The following is a 16,308-nucleotide window of genomic DNA, read 5'->3' on the forward strand; positions in this document are numbered from 1 at the left end:
TCCTTCAGAATTTAGTTATTGGAGATTTAAAAAAATTACTTTACCTCATCTCTATTTACTTCTCTATTTTGATTTTTGTACATGATTTTATATTGAATTAAATATTCTAATTTTTGCTTCCTGGTTTAGTCTCTGCATTGAATCCTCAGAGGATTCTTCCCTCTGGTTGAAGAGATATGCTTTTGCTTATCCTGCTTTCATGTCACAGATTGCCTGTAGAGGGCACTAGCCTGATGAGGATCCCTGGTAATGAAGTTGCCATGGAAAAGCTCACAAAAAGTCTCTGGGCAGCTATAAGCATAGTGAACCGCGAGCACCATTCCTTCACTGTTCACTTGAAGTGTCATCCTACTTTCTCCTCCTCCTTTCCCAGACTCCTTCCTTCTCGAGGCTTAGTGAAGGATGGCACATTTGACAGTACATCATGTGGGAACAGAAGTAGAGCATTCAGGTCCTCAAGCTTCGTAATGAGATCATGGCTGGATTTGTGCTTCAACTCCATTTATCTGCCTTTGATCCACATCCCTTAATAAAAATTCTATAGCTCTGACTGAAAAATTTTAATTGACCCAACAATTACAACCTTTTTGGGGGGTGGATGTGGGTGGGGGGGACAAAGACTTCCACATTTCTACTACTACTCGGGTGAAAAATGTACTTCATGATTTCACTGCTAAATGATCACCTCTAATTTTAAAATTGTGCCACCTGCTGCATTTCCCCACTGGAGGGAATCGTTTCCCTGTATCTATTGTATTGAATTCCTTTATGTTTTTGAGCATGTCAACTAGATAACTCCTCAATTTTATAAATTTGAGAATATAGTGCAAGTTTATACAACTTGTCCTCATCGTTCAAACCTTTTAGCTCCAATATCACTTTGGTAAATATGTGCTCTATACCCCCACTAGGACCAATATGCCCTTCCTGTGGTGCAGTGCCCAGAACTGAACACACTATTCCATATAGGCTCTAACCAAGGCTCAACTGAAACATTGTATTCCAGCCCTCTTGAGATAAAGGGTGACTTTCCTTGCTCCTGTATTTGTGCACTAGCTTTGTGATTTCTGTACGTGGATACCCATATGCCTTGTTCCTCCACAGTTCCTCATCTCTTCCCATTTTGAAAATACCCTGATGTTTGTGCTTGGATCCAAAGTTGGATTCAAACCTCGCACTTCTCCATATTGAGCTCCCATTTCCCATAGTTTTGCTCAATCAATTAATCTTTTTATGTCCCTTTGCCACTTCCTGCTCCCAGTCGCTCTACCTGCTGCCATCTGCAAATTTGGATATACTTGAACTCGCGTGTAGAATTCTGGTATTATGTTCCTTTCGGAGTTGTGAACTGCTTCGTGCACCAGTTGTTGGGAACGACTACTTTGCTTCAGCCATTACTGATCTATAAAATCAATTGGAAAGTTAATCTTGTTTAGTTCTACAGGTGCTGGTGTTACCAGATGATCCACTCTTGTGAAACATCCATTGGTTGAGAGTAGTTCATTGCCATCGAGTTGTGGAAAAAAAAAAATGCAATTTCAAAGCTGATTAGATTTTTGTTGGGTAAGGGTGTCGAGTGATATGGAACCAAGATGGTTAAATAGAATTGCAGATTAGACATGATCTTCTTGAATAGGCTTGAGGGTTTTGAATGGCCTACTCCTGCCCATGTTTCTATGAAGGTAACTGGCGAAAAAAAAATCTCCATTGAAATAGCCTGTCAGCTTGACTGGTTGCACTGTACAGGTGACTGTTCCTAGTTTCCAATAGGACTGCAGCTGTAGTCTAAGCAGCATGTCATCATTCTTTTTGTAACAAAATATTTGAAATCCTTTTTCTGAAGGCTGATTGCATTACATTGGTAACTCAGGACCTCTGGTTCCCAAAGCTCTCCACCACTGGGCCTGTTGGAGGCTAATTGAGAAATTGCCGCAATTAGTTGCAACAATTTTGTTATCAAGTAACTGCCAAGATGGTAGAAGGCAAACTCGACCTTTTTTTTTTCATCCAGCAATTCCTATGTTCTTGCACCTTTCCCACTGACCATTGATGCCTCCCTTAGGAGATAGAGCTTCAACAACAGCTAGAATTATAGAAACTATTGGGCTGAAGCACTATTTAAATAGGTATGAAATGCCAGATATAGGAGCATGTATCATCAATATCTAGCCACAAAGTAGTTCCCAAGTCCATGTTTTCTATAATCAGCTTGCCTGGGTATCTTGTGTGTCAAACTTTCTATTCTTTAGGTCAAGTCCAATGTCATGTAATGGGTTTACTCATAACCAACTAGTTAATCCAAGTCGTCATGTAAGGAGCTTATGCTAAGATTTTTGTTAGGCCAGGATACTAAGGGAACCAAGGTGTGTGGATGGAGTTGAGATGCATATCAATCATGATCTGTTTGAATGGCAGATCAGCTCGACAGGCCGAATGGCCTGTTCCTGTTCCTGTATTGCTAAGATGTGCCTCTGTGAGGTGACTTGCCCTTCCAAATTCTGCATGACTCATATGCTCTGCATTGAGCCTGCCTGCTCTTTGTACCATTTCTAATTTTTTCTCAAGTCCTCTCTGGTCCTGGATTTGCTTGTGGTTTGAGGGGAGCCTTTCCAGTATGTGCTTAGGAACTTCAAATAGAGAAAGAAACGCATTGAGTCCTATCTTCTGCAACCTGAACATGTGCAAGGCCTTTGCTGTTGCTGAGGACCAAAGCACCACCTGCTTTTTTCAACATGATTCCACAGACTGTGCTCAAGCAGGACTTGGCATTCACCAACTTTCCCAAGTACTGATGTGAATTAGCAATATCCAAGCAACTCAGCATTTTGAAGAGCTAGACTAGTTCAATTCTCCTTTGACAAATAAATTGAGATTAATTTTTTTAGTTCATTACTAACAAACCTGGAATTGTGCAACTTGCTGCTCTCTGAATCTCCAGTTGACTTTTCAAAAACTTGTATCAAACAGTCTTCAGATTTGCAAACCTAGCATCTTGTATCTGAGCAACTGAGTGTTTTAATGTGCCTAAATTTCCCAATATCTACTGCTAAAGGTCCTTGGATTGGAGAAGTAATGCAACATTAAGGAGGAAGGATTTGCTAGTGTTTTTTGTTGCCAAGTAATGCCACAATTAAAGTTCTCACCCTTATTTTCAAACCACTCCATGGCCTCGCCCCTCCTGTAATCTCCTTCAGCCCTCAACCCTCATATTTGTGCTCTGCTAATTCTGGCCTCTTGAACATGACAGATTTTAATCGCTGCGCCATTGGTGGCCTTGCCTCAGCTGCCTAGGCCCGAAGCTCTGCAGTTCCCTCCTCAACTTCTCAGGCCCTCTACCTCTTTACTCCTTTTAAGACACTCTTTAACACCTCAGTCTTTGACCAAGATTTTGGTTATCTGGCTTAAGATCTCCTGATGTGACTTGATGTCAAATTTTGTTCCATAATTTTCCTGTGAAGCATCTTGGGATGTTTTATAACGTTATAGGTGCTATATAAATGCAAGTTGTTGATTGGGGTGAAGACCTGAAGTTAGCCCCAGATGAGTGAAAAAGGTGAGCGTGGTTGAAGAAATCAGTAAATGAGAGAGAAGCTTTGGCAAGATATAGTAGAGAAGCCAGATCAGAGGTGTGGCATGAAGGTGAATATGTAACTGAACAACATGAAGTTATTTTGTTGGGAATGAGGGAGAGGTGATGAAGGAGTGAGTTTGAAAGCTTAATATCTACAGGTGAGTGAGCAGAGCTGGAACAATTATATATACACACCATAGGCCTCAAATTTAAAAAAAAAAGGTAACTAATTCAAAGATTTATCCAGTTATACTGTTTTTGTACATTAAAAAGGTAATACTTCTGTCTGAGAATTAATCTTGTGAATATTAAGGAATTAAACAGAGATGCTAAGAGATTCTGATGGTGTAAAAGGGGATTTACGGATGGGGGCAGAGGACATAGCTGAGGTACTAAATGAGTGTTTGCATCTATCTTTACCAAAGAGGAAGATGCCAAAGTGGTAGAGAAAGAGGAGGTAATTGAGATACTGGATGGGCTAAAAATTGATAGAGGAGGTATTAGGCTGGTTGTAATTAAAGTTGGTACGTCACTAGGACCGGATGGGATGCATCTGAGGATACTGAGGGAAGTAAGGGTGGAAATTGCAGAGGTACTGGCCATAATCTTCCAATCCTTAGATGCAGGGTTGGTGCCAGAGGACTGGAGAATTGCAAAAGTTGCACCCTTGTTCAAGAAAGGGTGTAAGGGTAAGCCCAGCAACTGTAAGCCAGACAGTTTGTTCCGCGATGATGGGAAAGGTTTTAGAAATGATAATCCGGGATAAAATTAAGTCATTTAGCCAAATGTGGACTAATTAAGGAAAGTCAGCACATATATATTAATGGCAAATCATGTTTAACTAAATTGATTGTGTTTTTTGATGTGGTAACAGGGGGTTGATGAGGGTGATGCTGTTATGAGGTATGTGAACTTCCAAATAGCATTTGATAAACTCCCACATAACAGGCTTGCCAGCAAAGTTAAAGCCCATGGAATAAAAGGGACAGTGGCAGCATGGATATGAAGTTGGCTGAGTGACAGGAAAAATAGTGATGAAAGGTTGTTTCTCGGACTGGAGGCAGGTATTTTAGATTTTTTTTTTATTGTGGGGTTCCTCAGAGGTCAGTACTAGGACCATTGCTTTTCTTGGTAATTATCATTGAAGTAGGTTTAGATGTGCAGGGCACAATTTCAAAATTTGCAGATGAGACAAAACTTGGAAGTGTTGCGAACTGTAGGAAGGATAGTGATGGACTTCAAGAGTGCATAGACGGGCTGGTGGAATGGGCGGACTTGTAGCAGGTGAAGTTTAATGCAGAGAAGTGTGAAGTGATAAATTTTGGTAGGAAGAATCAGATGCAATATAAAATGAAGGATATAATTTGAAAGGGGGTGTAGGAGCAGAGGGATGGGGGGGTGGTGGTGTGGGGGTGGGCATATTTGCATAAACCATTGAAAGTAGCAGGGCAGGTTGAGAAAGTGGTTGATAAGGCAAATGGGATCCTGGGCTTCATAATATAGAAGCATAGAGTGCAAAAGCAAGGAAGTTATGTTGAACCTGTATAACACATTGGTTCGGTTTCAGCTGGAGCAATGTCTCCCATTCTGGACACCACACTTTACGAAGGATGCGAAGGCATTAGAGAGGGTGCAGAAAAAATTTGTGGTTCCAGGGATGAGGGACTTCAGTTATGTGGATAGATTGGAGAAGCTGGAGCTATTCTCCTGGGAGACGAGGAGAGGTTGAGAGGAGACTTGATCAATGTGTTCAAAATCTTGAGCGGTCTAGGCAAAATAGATCAGGAGAAACTTCCCATTGGTGGAATAGTTGAGAACCAGTGGCTCTCAATTTAAGGTGGCTGGCGAAAGAACTAAAGGTGACCTAAGGAAAAAACTTTCTGCGTATCAAGTGGTTAGGGTCTGGAATGCAGTGCCTGAGTGTGTGGTGGAGGCAGTTTCAATGTGGCTTTCAAAAGGAAATTGGATATTTACCTGACAGAATTTGCAGGGCTACAGGGAGAGGGTGGGGCGAGTGGGACTACGCAAGTTGCTTTTTTTTTTCTTTCATGGGACATGGGCATCGCTGGCTAAGCCAGCATTTTTTGCCCACCCCTAATTGCACTTGAAAAGGTTGTGGTGAGCCACCTTCTTGAACTGCTGCAGTCCATCTGGTGTGGATGCTCCCCACAGTGCTGTTAGGAAGGGAGTTCCAGGATTCTGATCCAGCAACAGTGAAGGAATGGCGATATAGTTCCAAGTCTAGATGGTGTGTGGCTTGGAGGGGAGCCTGGAGAGGGCTGGCACAAACATAATGGGCTGAATGGCCTCCTGTGCTGCAACCATTCGATGATTCTACAAGTCGCAGAAAATCACTATCACAATCCCTGCTCAGGATTACTACTAATATTCACAGCTACAAACTCTGATCTCTCTCTGCCTTAACAACAAAGTGTAAGTGATTATTAGTACCTGATATATAATCAAATATCCAGGAAATGACTACTGGCGTTATTTATGAAGGTGAAGCATGCCTGTAATGGGGAACAGAAGCTTTACTTCTTGGACTGTGTGGTTCAATTGCAAAGCAAAGTTTCCTGTATATTGTCCAAGTGTGCATATGAGCTTACCTGCCCCTCCCCCACCCCCCAGTCCAAATGTCAGGGTAGAAGGTGACATATGGAGCCAAGGCATTGGTGGTCAGGAAAAGTTGCTCAAGAGTTCAGGTTTGATTGAGAGTTGTGCTGTTAGCAGCCTTGCAAAGGAAGTCTTTGTCTTCAGCTTTTCTCATATTTTTTTCCTATAGATGTTGACCTGCCAGGAGCCCATTCTAAGGATCCTGGCAACCTTTTGCTGCTTTATTCACATGGCAGTTCATTATCTAAGCCTGGTGTTCAGAAGATATTTGCAGCTGATGTTTTTGAGGAGTCGCTGATGAGCGCTAGTTGGCTTTTTTTCTTAGCCCAGGGTGCTGAAGACATGTAGTGCTCAACCACTGTCCGGTCTGAGATCAGTTATTTCAGCATAGATTAATGATCAAACCTGGGATGCATAGATGCTGTTAGGCAGTACTGTTTACTCACATCCCTTAGATGGGGCAACTTACCAGTTTGTAGTATACAGTCTATCCATCACACTTGGCCATATGTCGCGCCCTGACAAAACATCATAAACGGTATGTTTTAGTAATTCACTGAAAAAAAAATCTAGCATTGGAGGAAAGTTGCCCACTTCGCTTTTGACAGTTCACGTAGTGACTAATCTCTTAAATAAGCACCAAGACAAAATGGACAGATTGCTGCACAGGTCAGTCCTGGCAGCACTCACTTCAGTATCAAGTGCCAATAACTGAAAATAAAGTTGGTGGCAGAGAAGAGCATCTGTCATTGCATAAAGGTTTGAGAACACATATGGGTTGCAGCATCTTTAATTTGTTTTGTTTCTATCCCTCACAGTGGGAGTCAACATGTTTTACATCTGCATCATAATCTACCTCTATGGGGATCTGGCTATCTACGCAGCTGCTGTCCCATATTCCCTTACTGAAGTCGTCTGGTAAGTGCTCAATTGATGCTCTTGCCCTTCATTTAGCTGCAATGTCACTGAGATCTAATTTTATGATGAATGGTCATATAGTTATTCTGAAGTAAAGAAATAAGTTGAGGCAAAGGAAAATTGATTATGGAGTAAAAGCAGAATAACTCATTCATTTTATTAGGTTCCTTGTGATTTCTGCCCATTAATACAATAGCACCAAAAATACTGATTTTCAATTTGCCACTAGCTGCTAAATTGAAACTAAAGCTGGTTAGCTGTACTTTATCCTCATTATTGTTAATTATACTTCAAACTACAAAGGATAGGTTTAAAAATGGGCATGCTTCATTAACCCCTGTGTTAATACGAATAGAATTAACAGTAACATGATCAGACCAGGCAAGAACAACCGCAGTATCCATGGACAGTCCCTGTCCCCAGTGGTTCAAAACTTGTCCCTTTTATGCCACCAATGGAAGTCATAGGCCAAAAACATTGTCTGGACATAATCATTTATTTGTGAATTTTAACTATATTGACACACACGGAAACAGCAGGTCATCAGAGCGTGTTATTTAGAATATAAATGTAGACTAATTTTTAATGGGGAAAATGTCCCATGGTGTTTTACAACAATAGAGGCAAAATAAAAGGAGGTTGTGCTAAACCCTTTATAAAACACTAGTTCAACCCCAGCTGCAGTATTGTATCCAATTTTGTACCCACACTTTCAGAAGGACATGAAGACTTTGAAGGGCGTACAAGAGGTTTGCTAGAATGGTTCCAGGGATAAGGGATTATAGTTGTGTGTATAGACTGGAAAAACTGGGATTGTTCTCCTTGCAGCAAAGCAGGCTAAGAGGAGATTTGATAGAGGGGTTGAAAATCATGACCGGTTTAGATAGAGTAAATAAAGATAAACTGTTTCCGTGGCTGAAGGGTCAGTAACCACAGGGCACCGATTTAAGGTGATTGGCAAAAGAGCCAGAGGTGACATGAGGACAAGATTTTTTTTTTTTTTTTTTTTAGAGTCGCTTAAGATTTGCCTGATGGGGTGGTGGATACAGATTCAATAGCAGCTTTCAAAAAGCAATCAGAGTTCATAGAATGGTTCCAGCACAGAGGAGGCCATTTGACTCATCGTGGCCATGCCTGCAAGAGCAAATCAGCTAGTCGCACTCCCCCGCCCATTCCCCATCGTCCTACAAATTATTTGTTTTTCAGTTGCTTATCCAATGCTCTTTTGAAAGCCCTGATTGAGTCTGCCTCCACCACACTCAGGCAGTGCATTCTAGATCCTAGCCACTTGCTGCGTAAAAAAGCTTTTCTTTGCCACCTTTGGATCTTTTGTCATTCATTAAAATGGTGTCCTCTGGTTTTTGACCCCTCCGCCAATGCGAACAGTTTCTCCCTACCTATTATTTAGATCACTCGTGATTTTAACAACCATCAAATCTCCCCTTAATCTTCACTTTTGTAAGGAGAACAGCCCCAGCTTCTTCAATCTATCCAGATAACTGAAGTCCGTCATCCCTGGAACCATTCTTGTAAATCTTTTCTGTACCATCTCTAAAGCCTCTTCCTAAAGCGTGGTGCCCAGAATTGGGGACACTACACCATTTGTGGCTGAACCAGTACTTTATAAAGGTTCATCATTTCCTAGCTTTTTGTACTCTGTACCTCCAATTTTTTTTTTAAAGCCCAGGATTCCGTATGCCCTTTTAACCACTTTCTCATCCTGCTCGGCACCTTCAACAATTTGTGTATATGTTCCCCCAGGTGTCTCTGTTCCTGCACCCCATTTAGAATTGTACCCTTTAATTTATATTGCGCCTCCTTGTTCTTCCAGCCAAAATGTATCACTTCACACTATGGCTTAAAACTAAAAACGGGCAGGGGAGGGGTCAGTGATGGGAGATTTAGAAATCTAAGGTCAAAAGTTGAGGCCATCAAGCAGTGTTGTTGGGTGAAGACGAGCAGAGTGCGACAGGAGGCGATAGAGTTTAATGGTAATTGTGCATCAACGAATAAGGTCCATGCAAAGAGTAGTAAAAAAAAAAGTTTAAAAAAAAATTAGAGGCTCTTTATCTGAATGTGTGAAGCATTCAGGTAAAGATAGATGAACCAGTGGCGTAAGTGGAGATAAATGGTTTAGATCTAATCGCCGTTATAGAGACATGATTACAAGGTGACCAAGGTTGAGAAATATTCCAGGGTACGCAACATTTCAAAAAGACAGAATAAAGGAGGTGGAATAGCCTTATGGTAAAGGATGACATAAGGACAAGAGTGGGAAGGAATCTTGTTGCAGAAGATCAGGAATTAGAATCAGTATAGGTGGAGTTTCGGAATAATAAGAGTCCAAAAAGGCTGGTGGGAGTAGTTTATAGCATCCCTAACACTAGCTATACGGTTAGACAGCGCATTAAGCAAGAAATGATTGCCTTGGTTACAAGCTCCAAAATAATATTGAACTTTTAATTTTCATATGGACTGGACAAATCAAATTGGCAATGATAGTCTGGAAGATGAATTTGTAGAATGCTTTTGCGATAGTTTCCTGGAACAATACGTTGTTGTGAAACCAACCAGGGAGAAAGCTATTTTAGATCTAGTATTATGCAAAAACCCTCTGCTGGCTGGAGTCATACCTAGCGCAACGGAAGATGGTTGTTGGTCAATCATCTGAGCTCCAGGACATCACTGCAGGAGTTCCCCAGGGTAGTGTCTTAGGCCCAACCATCTTCAGCTGCTTCATCAATGAACTTCCTTCAATCATAAGGTCAGAAGTGGGGATGTTCGCTGATGATTGCACAATGTTCAGCACCATTCGTGACTCTTCAAATACTGAAGCAGTCCGTGTAGAAATGCATCAAGACCTGGACAATATCCAGGCTTGGGCTGATAAGTGGCAAGTAACATTCGCGCCACACAAGTGCTGGGCAATGACCATCTCCAACAAGAGAGAATCTAACTATCTCCCTTGACATTCAACGGCATTACCATCGCTGAATCCCCCACTATCAACATCCTAGGGGCTACCATTGACTAGAAACTGAACTGGAGTAGCCATATAAATACCGTAGCTACAAGAGCAGGTCAGAGGTTAGTAATCCTGAGGCGAGTAACTCACTCGTGGTGAGTTACAGGTGGTAACTCCCTAAAGCCTGTCCACCACCTACAAGGCACAAGTCAGGAGTGTGATGTAATACTCTCCACTTGGATGGGTGCAGCTCCAACAACACTCAAGAAGCTCGACACCATCCAGGACAAAGCAGCCCACTTGATTAGCACCCCATCTACAAACATTCACTCCCTCCACCACCGACGCACAGTGGCAGCAGTGTGTACCGTCTACAAGATGCACTGCTGCAATGCACCAAGGCTCCTTAGACAGCACCTTCCAAACCTGTGACCTCTACCAACAAGGACAAGGGCAGCAAAGACATGCGAACACCAAAACCTGCAAGTTCCCCTCCAAGTCACACACCATCCTGATTTGGAACTATATCGTCGTTCCTTCACTGTCGCTGGGTCAAAATCCTGGAACTCCCTTCCTAACAGCACTGTGGGTGTACCTACCCCAAATGGACTGCAGCGGTTCAAGAAGGCAGCTCACCACCACCTTCTCCAGGGCAATTAGGGATGGGCAATAAATGCTGGCCTGGCCAGTGACGCCCACTTCCCATGAATGAATAAAAAAAATGGGGGCAATAGCATAGTGGTTATGTCACTGGACTAGTAATCGAGCGGCCTGGACCAATCCTCTGGAGACATGAGTTCAAATCATACCACTGCAGCTACGGGAATTTAAATTAAATTCATTGGGAATAAAATGCTAGTCTCATTAATAATCATGAAACTACTGGATTGTTGTAAAAACCCATCTGGTTCACTCCTGTCCTTCAGGGGAGAAAATCTGCCATCCTTACCCAGTCTGGCCTACATGTGACTCAAGAATGTGGTTGACTCTTAATTGCCCTCTGAAATGGCCTAGCAAGCCACTTATCAAACTGCTACAGAAAGCACTGAGTGTACCTACACCACATGGACTTCAGTGGTTTATGTAGATGGCTTATCACCACCTTCTCGAGGGCAATTAGGGATGAGCAATGAATACTGGCCTTGCCAGCAATGCTCACATCCCAAGAACTTTAATTAAACCTGCCTCTTTTTTAGTAATTTCATAGTAAAAAAAAAAATCCTCGGCGGGATAAAGTTATTATAATACAATTGAATTCCATATTAAGTTTGAAAGCAACATACTCCAGTCCTAAACAAGACTATTGAACTTCAACAAAGCCAATTGCATAGGTATGAGGGGAGGTTAAGGTTGATTGGGTAAATAGACTAAAAAGTATAGCAGTTAATAAAGTGAGAAACCTTTAAAGAAGTCAAAATGTTCAACAAAAGTACATTTCATTAAAAAATCAACTTTGTTTTACGAAAGGAATATAGTGTTTGACAAATTTATTAGTTTTTTGAGGATATAACTAGTAGGGTAGATAAAGGGGAACCAGTAAATGATGTATACTTGGATTTCCAAAAGGTATCTGATAAGGTGCCACACAATAGGTTAATAGGCAAGATAAGGGCTCATGGAGTTGGGGATAATATATTAGCATGGATGGAGGATTTGTTAACAAACAGGAAGCAAAGTAGGCATAAATGGGGCATTTTCACGTTACTATGCTGTGACTAGTGGCGCATCGTAAGGATCAGTGCTGGGGTGTCAGCTATTTACAATCTGTATATTAATGACTTAGATGAAGAGACCGAGAATAATGTGTCTAAATATGCTGATGCGATTGTTCACTTGGTCGTAAGAATAGAAGAGCAGAATATTTTTTAAAAGGCGTGAAACTTGTAAATCTGGATATTCAGAGAGACTTGGGTGCTCTCGTACAAGGAACATAAAGTTAGCATGCCGGTCCAGCAAACAATTAGGAAGGCAAATGACATGTTGGCCTTTTTTGCAAGTGGATTGGAGTACAAGAATAAAGTGGTCTTGCTACAATTGTATGGTGCTTTGGTGAGACCACACCTGGAATACTTTAGGACTAAGATGAGGAGAAACTTATTCACTCAGAGGGTTGTGAATCTTTGGAATTCTGCATCATGGAGAGTTGTGGATACTCCATCATTGAGTATATTTGAGGCTGAGATACAGATTTCTGATCTCTTGGGCAATCGAGAGATGTGGAGTTGAGGCAGAAGATCAGCCATGATCGTATTGAATGGGAGAGCAGGCTGAAGCAGCTGTGCGGTTTACTCTTATTTCTTATGTTCTTGTGGAATAGTTTGGACTAGAGAGATTCTGGAATGTCTGGGAGCGACTGGATTAATACGAATCTTACATTCTAGGGAGACTTTCAAATGCAGTTAACATGTAATGTCTTGCCTCTGAGACCAGCTTGACTTCTCACTGAAACCAATCTCCATTGTTAGTGATCTGTGTATTGTCTTCCACTCCAATCTTCCCTGGCCAAATATATGCACACACATGAACAAAATTCTTTCTTGAAGCAGCTCAGTTTTATTTTAAATTGTCAAATTGGCTTATTAAAGATTTCCCACCAAATGGTGAAATTTCGGTTTTAAGGAAAACATCGATCTGTTTCTGTTGCAAGTTAGTCTCCTTGTTTTTGGTCTACAGATGTCCGGTTTAGGACATTTTGTAGTATTAGGTACTGTACTGGGTAGCTCAGATAATTGTGTACATTAGAGGAAAAGTAAGGTAAAGTACCAATTAAAAGGCACTGAATGAGTTATCTTTCTGTAACTTTTAGGTGCAGATAATCCTGTCCTGTTGTATGCTAATCTCGCCCAATTGTAGGGTAATATGCTGGTTCTGAGACTGGATGAACAATCCACAGACGAAAAGTGAAAATCCCACCACTGCAAGGTGTGAAATTGAATACAATTTAATCTGTGGGCTAATGCTAGGAGATAAGTAACCATGGGGGCGGCGCAGTAGTTCGCACCGCAGCCTCACAGCTCCAGCGACCCGGGTTAGATTCTGGGTACTGCCTGTGCGGAGTTTGCAAGTTCTCCCTGTGACCGCGTGGGTTTTCTCCGGGTGCTCCGGTTTCCTCCCACAGCCAAAGACTTGCAGGTTAATAGGTAAATTGGCCATTATAATTTGCCCCTAGTATAGGTAGGTGGTAGGGGGAAGGTGGGGATGTGAGAGGGTAATGGGATTAATGTAGGATTAGTATAAATGGGTGGTTGATGGTCGGCACAGACTCGGTGGGCCGAAGGGCCTGTTTCAGTGCTGTATCTCTAAATAAAAAAAAATAGAAACCTTCCAGGTTGTTGTAAAAAAAAAAAAAAAAAACCTGCATTCCTATCTGGTGTGGCCTACACCACGAGGTGCTTGATGGTGACTTTTAAAGAGAATTTGTGAAAAAGCCCTGGTGATTGCCTTTCATGTGAGTGCCATCATCACCAGGGCTGAGAGAGCGCAAAGAGAAGGCTGACTTAAACCACCTAGGGGCTAGATCAGAAGTAGCTTACTATTGCAGATTTACAAGTCTGTCATAGATGTCTGTTGAGATCTATATTACTAGTCACTCTTGTAAGTGGAACTTGAGCCCCTTACAGTCTGCAGAACTCCTTTACAGCTCATAATTCAGTTAAACAATAGTGTCCTCGCAACCATAACAATAAACACCTTATGTGAATGGGATACTACGTTCTTAAATACAGTTTTCAGTGAGGCATTTATTCATGTTCCTTGTACCAGATGGAAAATAAGTTATGCCATTGTTCTCCCTGTAATGGGTTAAACTCAAGTTAGCAGCAGCCTTAAACTAACTGGCACAGCGTGGAGTGCTCATCCTATGCAATGTGGGAAGTCAGGGACAATTCCAGTGTCCAGGGCGAATGCATGTGTGGGAAGTGTCTCCAGCTGCAACTACTCGAAATCCGCGTTTCGGATCTGGAGCGACGGATGGGAACACTGGAGCATCTGCGAGGCTGAGATCATCGTGGATAGCACTTAAAGGGAGGTGGTCAGACTGCAGGTCAAGACTGCTCAGGTAGAAAGGGAATGGGTGACCCGACCACCAGTCAGAAGAAAAACTAGGCAGTTAGTGCAGGAGCCCCCTGGGTACATCTCCCGCTCTAACAGATTTTGCGCTTTGGATACTGTTGAGGAAGATAGCTTCTTGGGGGAATGCAGCAAGTCTATGGCACCATGGATGGCTCAGCTGCACAGGAGGGGAGGAAAAAGAGAGAGCTATAGTGATGGGGGATTCTATCGTAAAGGGTACAGATAGGCATTTTTATGGCCGCAAACATGACTCCAGGATGGTATGTTGCCTCCCTGGTGCTAGGATCAAGGATGTCACTGAGCTGCTGCAGGACATTCTGAAGGGGGAGGGTGAACAGTCAGAGGTCATGGTTCACATTGGTACAAATGACGTAGGTAGAAAGAGGAATGAGGTCCCGCAACAAGAATTTAGGGAGCTAGGTAGCTAGATTAAAAAGCAGGGCCTCAAAGGTTGTAATCTCTGGATTACTCCCTGTGCCACATGCTAGTGAGTATAGAAATAGGAGAATAGAGCAGATGAATGTGTGGCTGAAGAGATGGTGCAGGAGGGAGGGTTTTAGTTTCCTGGATCACTGCGTCTGTTTCTGGCGAAGGTGGGACAAGTCGGACGGGTTGAACCAGAACGGGGCCAGCATCCTTGCAGGGAGGTTTGCGAGTGGTGTTGGGGGGTGGGGTTTAAACTAATTTGGCAGGGGGATGGGATATAGATTAGAAGTATAGTAGGGTGTGATGCACAGCCAAATATAGAAGAGAAACTGAGTTAGTCTGGAAGGCAGAGCAAATATAGGCCGGTTGCCTTCTGGGAGCCGAGTGGACCTGCGGGGAGAATCACCGAACGAGGAGAGGATAAACGCAGACACAGTCCAGGCGCGCCTGGATGTTTGAAAAAAACATGAACAGTGACATCACAGGAAAGCTGCAAGGTGATTGGTGAGTAATAACTCTAAATAGCTGGCTCAGTAACTAAGGTAAAAAAGATCTACAGTTCACTTTCATATATAGTAAGTAGTGTTTTTTAGGGATTTCTGTAGTAATGAGGACCAGGGACGAAGGGCCCAAGAGTAATTGATATTATTTGATAGTAACATCTTCCAAAAGGTTTAATTTAAAGGGTTAAGTCAGGACGAGAGAGGTCAATTCTGTGGTGTGCTCCTCGTGCTCTATGTGGGAAGTCGGGAACCGTTCCAGTGCCCGGGACCAGCATGTGTGCAGGAAGTGTCTCCAGCTGCAGCTCCTGGAAGCCTGGGTTTCAGAGCTGGAGCGGTGGCTGGGGACACTGTGGAGCATCCGCGAGGTGGAGAGTATCGTGGATAGCACGTATAGAGAGGTGGTCATGCTGCAGGCTCAGACTCCGCAGGCAGGAAGGGAATGGGTGACCACCAGGCAGAGCAAGACGACTAGGCAGGCAATGCAGGAATCTCCTGTGGCTATTGCCCTGCAAAACACGCATACTGCTTTCGATGCTGTTGGGGGGGAATGGCCTCTCAAAGGAAAGCAGCAACAGCCCAATTTGTTGCATCACAGTTGGCTCTGCTGCACAGGGGAGGAGTAAAAAGTGTGGGGATGCAAAAGTTATAGGGGATTCAGTTGTAAGGGGAAGAGATGGGCGTTTCTGTGACCGCAAACGAGACTCCAGGATGGTATGTTGCCTCCCTGGTGCTAGGGTAAAGGATGTCTCAGAGCGGTTACAGGACATTCTGAAGGAGGAGGGTGAACAGCCAGTGGTCGTGGCACACATTGGTACAAATGACGTGGGTTTAAAAAAAAAAGGATGAGGTCCTAAAAGCAGAATATAGGGAGCTAGGAAGTAAGTTGAAAAGTATGACCTCAAAAGGTAGTGATCTCAGGACATGGTGTGAGGGGGAGGGTTTTAGATTCCTGGGGCATTGGGACCGGTTCTGGGGGAGGTGGGACCAATACAAACTGGACGGGTTACACCTGGGCAGGACTGGGACTGATGTCCTAGGGGGAGTATTTGCTAGAGTGGTTGGGGAGAGTTTAAACTAAAATGGCAGGGGGATGGGAACCTTTGCAAGGAGTCAGAGGAGGTGGGGAACAAAGACGAGAACAAAAGACAGCAAGGGGAATAAGAAATGTGATAGGCAGAGAAATCAAGGGCCAGAATCAAACAGGGCCACAGTGAAAAATAGTGAAAAGGGGACAAGTA

The 16,308-nt window shown here is 43.0% G+C and overlaps 1 protein-coding gene across 1 annotated transcript in view; it reads left to right on the forward strand.

Moving 5' to 3' along the window:
- tmem104 (transmembrane protein 104) overlaps positions 1-16,308 on the forward strand; it is a 246,945-nt gene that overhangs the window by 86,224 nt on the left and 144,413 nt on the right. The window contains exon 6 of the mRNA XM_068057817.1: positions 7,006-7,105. Coding sequence (XP_067913918.1) covers positions 7,006-7,105 — 100 coding nt within the window. The remainder of the gene's footprint in view (positions 1-7,005; positions 7,106-16,308) is intronic.

This window comes from Heterodontus francisci, chromosome 26, assembly GCF_036365525.1.
Source record: "Heterodontus francisci isolate sHetFra1 chromosome 26, sHetFra1.hap1, whole genome shotgun sequence".
NCBI lineage: Eukaryota > Metazoa > Chordata > Chondrichthyes > Heterodontiformes > Heterodontidae > Heterodontus > Heterodontus francisci.